We start from the raw sequence: 7,509 nt of genomic DNA, 5'->3' as shown, positions 1-7,509 counted from the left end.
TTCCTGATGGGGAAACAGAGGCCCAGAAAGTAGCACGAACTTGTTTAAGGCTGAGTATTGGTGGCTCACACCTGTCATCCTAGCTACTCAAGAGGCTGAGATCTAAGGGTTTGAAGCTAGACTGGGCAGGTCCATTAGGCTCTTATTTCCAATTAAACAGCAAAAAGGCAGAAGTGGAGGTATGGCTTGAGCAGCAGGGTGCCAGCCTGGAGCAAAAAAGCTAAGGATCAGTGCCCAAGCCCTGAGTTCAAGCCCCAGTATTGGTGCGTGTGCGCATGCATACACACACACACACACAGAACTTTCCCACTTGTCCAAGGTCTCAGGTGAAGGATGAGATTGGAACTCAGACCCCCCAGATTCATACCTCATTCCCCAGATCCACAAATGTGGGGGACTTCTTGGGGTCACAAAGGATCAGATTGTAGGTATAGGAGGAGGGGGCTTGTGGCTTTTTTTAAGGAGCTTTTAATGTTCCTTCTCTGGTCTCCCGAGGATTCTTAGAAGACTGATCTTGTTTGTTCCAATTGTTCTGATCCCATGGGTCTTGGACCTCAAAGGCTGAAAGCCCCCTTTTAGGGCTGGGACCGTCTGACAAAAATTATTGGGGGGGAGGGGTCGCTCGTGGGGCTTTAACTCTGGGCCTGGGTACTGTCCTTCAGCTCTTCAGCATAAGGCAAAGCACTCTGCCACTTGAGCCACAGCGCCACTTCTGGTTTTCTGGTGGCTCATTGGAGATAAGAGTCTCATGGTCTTTTCTGCCTGGGCTGGCTTTGAACTGCGATCCTCAGATCTCAGCCTCCTGAGTAGCTAGGATTACAGGCGTGAGCCACCAGTGTCTGGCTGACACAAACATTATTGAATGTCAGGAAGCCCCTATTCTGTTTTAGTTCTGTCCAAACTCAGGTTCAGATTTTTGCAGATGAGGAAATGGAATCTCAGAAAGGGAAAAGAACAGCCTAGTAGGGCTTCGGTGGCTCACGCTATTCAGGAGGCTGAGATCTGAGGATGGAGGTTCGAAGTCAGCCCAGGCAGGAAAATCCACAAGACTCTTTTTTTTTTGGTAGGTTGTGGGTCTTGAACTCTGGGCTTGGGCAGTGTCCCTCGGCTCTTCAGCTCAAGGCGAGCACTCTACCGCTTGAGCCACAACACCACTTCCAGTTTTCTAGTCGTTTTTATTGGAGATAAAAGTCTCACGGACTTTCCTGCCCAGACTGGCTTTGAACCGTGATCCTCAGATCTCAGCCTCCTGAGTAGCTAGGATTACAGGTGTGAGCCACGGGTGCCCAGCTCCACGAGACTCTTATCTCCAATTAACTACTCAAAAATCAGAAGTGGCACCGTGGCTCAAGTGGTAAAGCACTTGCCTTGAGCGAAAAGAAGCTCAGGGACAGAGCCTAGGCCCAGAGTTCAAACACACACACACACACACATACACACACACACACACCACCAGCCTACGATCTTCGAAAGGATCTCTAACCCAGAAACGAAGTGAGACTAAGCTTCTCCAGTAATAACGGATCTGATGTTCACTACGGGCCTGAGGTGCACGCTCGCAGTACACAACACGAGAGCCAATCCTAGAAACGCAAGGATGACCAACCCAACCCAACTGAGCGGGCGGTTACGCCAAACTGAGAGTAAAATCCCACTATCCACCCGCTCCCCCCCCCCCCCCGCGGCCCCACCCTCCTGCGCGTCTCGCGGACTCTCATCCAAAGGGTCCCGCCCCCATCTGGGGCGGGAACAAGTGGGGCGGGACCTTCCCGCGAATGGCTAGAAAATACCACCAATCATACTTTAGCCTCCTCCGATTGGTCATTCTCACTGTGTCTCATCTTTCAATCTCACGGTTCTTTCCGCTTGCGTCAAAAATAATGCGCTCAACTCTTGTACCCCTCCGCGCAAGGAGATAGTCCCTGCCTCTTCCCGCGCCTTGGAAGTCGTATCTCTAACCGGCGCACCCACTCTCAGACAGAAGAGAATTTAGAGCTTCAGGTCTTCTTTGAGGGTGATCGGAACGGGTCTGAGTCTTTTGGGGCTGCGCCGGCGGGGCGGAGGGATCCTTGGCGTACAGCCGGGCGGGGTGCGTAGGGGGCGGGACTTGTCCATGGGCGGGCCCTATCCGGGGCGGAGCCCCGCAGGCGGCGCGGGGCGGGGGGCGGAACATGTCTCCCGCCGCAGGAAGATGAGGCAGCGGCGGCGGCGGCTGCGGGTGTAGCGGGCCGGAGCGGAGCCCGGACCCGACGCGGGCGGCAGGCACCGCGGCCACCGCACGTCGCTGCCCCACCTCCCTGGCTGGCCGCGCGGGGCCGAACGACGCGGCGTGGGGGGGGGAGGAGGGGGCCCGGGCCACGCGCGCGCGCCGCCGCCGCCCACGCGCGACCCTCGGGGGCTCGACCGTGACGCCCCTTTGTCCGGGGGGGGGGCCAGTTCATGCCGCCGCCCCCCCGTGCTCCGCGTGCGGGGCTGTGCTGAGCAGGTGAGCGTGCGGAGCCCCGGGGCGGGTGGGCAGGGGCGGCGCGCGACGTGGGGGAGCCGCGCCCGGGACCCCCGCCGCTTTGTGCAAAGTTGGCCCCGGCACCTCCCCCCGCCCCCCGCCGGGCCCACGCGGGGCGCGCCGGGGCCTGGGCCGCGGGCGCCGAGCGGGGCGCGTCCCGCGGGGCGGTCGGGGGCGGCGGGCCGGCCCTGGAGGCATTGTTCTCCAACTTTGCGCGCCGGAGGGGGGCCGCCGACGTGGAGGGCCCCGCGCCGCCCCCCGGCGCCCGCACTTGGGAAACTTTGAGCAAGCCCGGAGCCGGCGTGCGGGGAGGGGGTGGGGGAGGCGCCCGAGAGGTTGTTCCCAACTTCGTGGCGGGGGGCTCCCTGAGCCCCCAGCGTGGGGATCCCCGGGCACCCCCTTCTCCAGGGAGGGGCCCAGCTGGGGTTGGAGTTTGGAGGGGTAGCGGGGGGTGGGGGGGGGAGAGGAAGGTCCTTTTGTCTGCGCTTAGGAAGGTGCCACCGCGCGCACCGCACGTTTAGGGTGCTGGGCCGGCGCTGGGGGGCTGGGGGCGGGCCGGGCGGGAACATCTGCTCTGCGTTAATGCTGGGGCGCGGCGCGGCGCGGCCCGGGGTCGAGGACACCGCGGTGGCGCGGCAAGCTTCAAAGGGCTCCCGGGCCGCACCGGCTGCCTGGGGAAAGGGGGGGGGTCCTCGAGCCTCCTCCCCTCCCCCCCCCAATAAAAGATGAAACCAAGTGGTTTTCAAACACCTCTCAAGTCCGCCGCTAGTCTCCTCCCCCTAAAGTCCTATGATACCCCCAGAAATCTTTAGTTTCTCTAAAAAGCCTGTTTCAGTCCTCCCCCAAGTCGGCCTGAAAATCGGTTTCAACTAACCCCACATAAAAGTGCGGTTTCGTACTACTCAAAAAAAAAAAGTTAAGTTTCACACGCCCTCCGAAAAGGAAAATAAAAAGAGAGAGAGAGACACACACACACGAGCGAGGGAGGGGGTGCCACGGGGCGTCCGTTTCACACCCGGTGTTGGAGTTGGCAAACAAAGGGGGGTTCCTCTGCTTTTGAAGTTGGGTCTTCCTCCGCCTCAAACACCCTCTCCCCCAGCCTTCGCGGGTTCTCGGGCGGTCCCTTGCCGAGGGAGTCCTGGAAAAAGTTCTTTGGGAAGGGAGGCCTTGCTCTAACTCCCTCTCTTAGGGTGGGATGGGGCCTGGCAGGTGGAACCCCTTCCCCCACCCCAAAGTGGAGCCCCCTTGGGACTGCCTGGAGAATCCTTGGTCTTGGAACACCCCCCCAACCCTCCCCTCCTCTAGAGGTGGGGAGGCAAAGGATGTTTTCAAAGTTGCTTAAAAATAATTGCCGGATACATCATGACAATAAAACAACCTCGGATTTTTTTTTTTTTGTACTGAATTTACTTGGTTGGGGGAGGAGGGGTTAGTGTGAAGGGAAGCCGAGCAGGTCCCCTGATCAGAGAGTCTCATTGCTTGAAGTTGTAAAGCCAACAGTGTGGCACCTCCAGCTTTCTGACTTGTAGATTTATTTTTCATTGGATTGGGGGTAACCAGGGTCTTTACCATGCTGTGACAGCTGCTTGGGGAGGGGAGGGTCCAGCAAATTTCCCTTGGGGCTGGACCTGGACTGTCCCTCCCCTCTAGGGGTTGGGCTACTGGTGTAGCCAGGACAGGGTTGGAAATGAGAATCTGGGAGCCCAACATCCCATTTAAATTGTGCAACTAGTTTCTCTAGTGGTTACCCAGGGAGTTGGGGGCTTTTGTATTTGACACCCCTCTCCCATTGTTCAGGCTCCCTGTGGCTTCTTGGATAGTCTTAACAGGGCACCCAATGGGCATCCCAGATTCCCTGGCCCCTTCCCTCAGGACTCTCATAGACTCCAAACTCTCACTTAATGTATTTTCCACAATCCTCTTGGGTCATACTTATTGAAACTTTTTTTCTTCTGTTCATATGTACATATTGCTCACCTCTACATATGTCCACTATTTGGGGTTTGTTGCACAGGGCTGTCTCTAGACCTGGGGAAGCCACCCCAATTCCTGCACAGGCCCTTGCTGGAGGATGAACCAGTCCCAGAGAATGGCGCCTGTGGGCACGGACAAGGAACTGAGTGATCTCTTGGACTTCAGTATGGTGAGCCAGCCCGCCTCCTCTGTCTGCCTCCTGCTTCCAGGGTTCACTGGCAGGTTTTTAGGAGGGAAGAAGCATCTGTGAGCCTGGAAGTGTTGGGCCTCCAGCTTACTTGGATGGAAGGCTCCCTAGGTAGAGCTGGGGGGTTTCCTTTTCCAAAGGCTGACACGTCCCATGGGTGTATAACTGGAGGGTTTTGCCCAGCCAAAGAATGGATCCATGACTTTACAAGTGGGGAAACAGACCGAGGGTGGAGGTGGGGTGTTGGGCTTGCCCCACCTTAGCTTGGCTGTGTGAGCCTTTGTGGCCTGAGGGTTTCAACTAAAATGGGGCTATTTGCTCCATCACAGATGCAGAGAAGGAGAGAGGACTCAGTGCTGAGCCAGCCCACCCTGGGGACCTCAGCCTGCATAGGACTCCCTGCGCCTGTGGCAGAGGATACAAAGTGATTCCTCAATTGGTCACACTTACTGGCAGGTGGGGTGGAGTGGATGGGCCAAGAACCCCATGTGAGTGAGTAGGGATTTGTGAATAGAGCTGGGCCTGGAGGTGGGACCTCGTTCACACACCCCGTTAGTTACAGTAAAGGTCATGGTTGGGGAGAGACACCCTCCCCAGATGGTCAAAGGGGCCCTGAATGGCCCATTTTCCAGCTGTGTAGATGGAGCTCAGAGATGGTGCTGGCTTAGAAAAAAGTCCCAGCACAGGCTGGCCTAGCTAGGCAGAGAAACCAGAACTCCCTCAAAAGCTGGGAGCTGGTGGGCCTCTGGAAGGCATAGGCCCCTCCGTTTACCAGTCTGTGCAGTAAGCTCTCCCCCATAGGTATCAACCCCTGAACCGTGATTTTTTCCTTCTCACTTGAATGTGGCTAATTCCCTAAATCCTGCCTCTATCCTCCCAAGCTCCATGTTGTCTGAAACAGCTGGGGAAAGGTACTTTCAGTCTGAATCGAACCCTTCCTGGTTGACAACCCGGGCCCCTAAGGCTGTCAAAAACAAAAGTCCCCAAACTGAAACGGCACCAGCCACCCTGCAGAAAAACAGCCCACGCGACAGAGCGGCCGAGGTTCCGGAAGGACCATGCTGGTATTTTTAAGTGCTGTTTTATTTTTGCCTCCTTGGCTGAGTAACCAGAGGTACAATTCAGTTGTGTGTGTGCGTGTGTGTGTGTTGTTAAACTGACAGGTCACAGCCTACTGGGCCAGAACACACCAGTTTGAGGGTGTAGGCTCATCCTCATGGGAGCAGTCAGCCCCACAGTGTCTTCCATCCAAATGCCCTGAGCCCCTTGTCCAAGCTATCCCCCCAAGACATTGCACAGCTGAGAGGCTGAAAGTGAGGAACTTGCCTCTCTGAGTGTTCTACGTCTAGGTCTCGCACAGCGCTGGTGGGAGAGCAGAGGCGGCCCTTTACCCCCACCCATTGCTCTTCAGGACCTCCACAGCCACCTCCCTTAGCAACAGGGAGTTAAAAGTATTTGTTTGAGCAAGACCTTTAATTTGAGCCATGCACAGCAAAGAAAGCTCTTCCTTGGGCCAGGGGTCACAGGAGCAGAGAAAGACTGCTTTCAAAATAAGTACAGAGAAAGTATATGTGTTCTGTTAGAATCCCACTAGCATCAGATCCTAGACTTGAACTTCCTTGTCTGAGGAGAGTGAATAGCTCGAAGAACACGGAGGTGGGATGGGTGTCCTGGAAACCCTCTTCATGGGTCTAGGATTGTCCCTGGGCCTGAGGAACAAACTGGCAGGGCAAAAGGGGAGGCCCTGTGGCCCCTCTGCCATTGGTGACCGGCACTCTACAGTGTGCACAGGTCTGTCTGCAGCCCTTCCCACATGGCCAGCATCCTGAGTCCATTTGACCAAAGAGGAAACCGAGGGGTGTAGGGTGGGTCTGGGCTGATCGGGCTGATCAGGAAGCTTGCGGAACTCTTGGAACAGTTCCCAGTACCTTCTGGGCAAATGCCACATCAATGTAACCCTAGTAATCAAGGATAAAGCATGTGGGAATAGAAACCAACCACTTTCTCAAGGCTGCAAGCCTCAGTTTCCCCATTGGGATCTGATCTTGGGAAACCAGCGGTGTCAGTGTGAGAGGATGTGGACCAGGTGGAAACCACGTGTAACTTAGTATAGCTTGGCCTCTTAGCAGTGAGATGTGTCCAGCTGCACTTGCCAGACTGAGTTTCCTCTTGTGTAGAATGAGAGTGGAGACTGGAATCTGCTTCCCAGGTCCAATTCCTGGAGGTTCTAGACCCACAACCGCTTAGCTGGCTCAAAGGTGTTGGGAGTTTGGGGATGGGGGTTGACTCTACCCAGTAGCCTTAACCCATTGTCCATCCCCTAAAGCCATCTGGGCCCTGCTTGGAGTGACTTTGGAGAGCCAACCTCATGGAGCAGGGCAGGGATGCACTTTTTTTTTTTCTGTGGCCCAAGGGTTTGTTGATAGTGGGTCTTTGAGGTAATTCTGCTAAGCTGTTTAATCATTAGAGACTTAGCACCCTGAGACTGATTGAGCCAATATGGAGTTGAGAGCAGTAGCTGGCAGCCTCATAATCATGGCGTCTGGGCTAACTGCAGTGTCATTTGGACGTCAGATAGAGTTGGACACTTCATGTCAAGTGTCCAGCTCTATCCAGACTTGCGCGTCAGTTTCCTCTTCTGACCTATGCCTTATTCCTGCCTATCAGGTGTGGTATGAGTACACAGTCCACATAAGGGCTGTTTCACCCTGACCCATGGTCCCTGCACAGGGGGCAACAGTTACATAGGCCTGGGCTTGAGCATTTGAGGCCTGAGCCTCTTGTTCTTCCACCTGTTCACCAACACCTTACTTTTCTAAGCTGAAGCTGAAGGAAAATTCAGGTC

The 7,509-nt window shown here is 55.9% G+C and overlaps 1 protein-coding gene across 9 annotated transcripts in view; it reads left to right on the top strand.

The window, feature by feature from the left end:
• Positions 1–1,922: 1,922 nt before the first annotated feature.
• Positions 1,923–7,509, top strand: part of Tcf3 (transcription factor 3) — a 31,408-nt gene continuing 25,821 nt past the window's right edge. For 7 of the 9 annotated variants that reach the window (XM_070008606.1, XM_070008604.1, XM_070008607.1 and 4 more), the window contains exons 1-2: positions 2,173–2,485; positions 4,518–4,646. In XM_070008606.1, the coding sequence (XP_069864707.1) occupies positions 4,575–4,646 (72 nt within the window). In that variant the 5' untranslated portion in view covers positions 2,173–2,485; positions 4,518–4,574. Of the gene's footprint in view, positions 2,002–2,172; positions 2,486–4,517; positions 4,647–4,993; positions 5,121–7,509 lie in introns of those variants that run through there. The other 2 variants (XM_070008603.1, XM_070008609.1) reach the window with 2 other exon arrangements.

This window comes from Dipodomys merriami, unplaced genomic scaffold (assembly GCF_024711535.1).
Source record: "Dipodomys merriami isolate MVZ:Mamm:240054 unplaced genomic scaffold, mDipMer1.0.p SCAF_70, whole genome shotgun sequence".
Taxonomy (NCBI): domain Eukaryota; kingdom Metazoa; phylum Chordata; class Mammalia; order Rodentia; family Heteromyidae; genus Dipodomys; species Dipodomys merriami.
The sequence above is the reverse complement of the archived record's forward strand: the minus strand, read 5'-3'. Positions and strand labels throughout refer to the sequence as shown.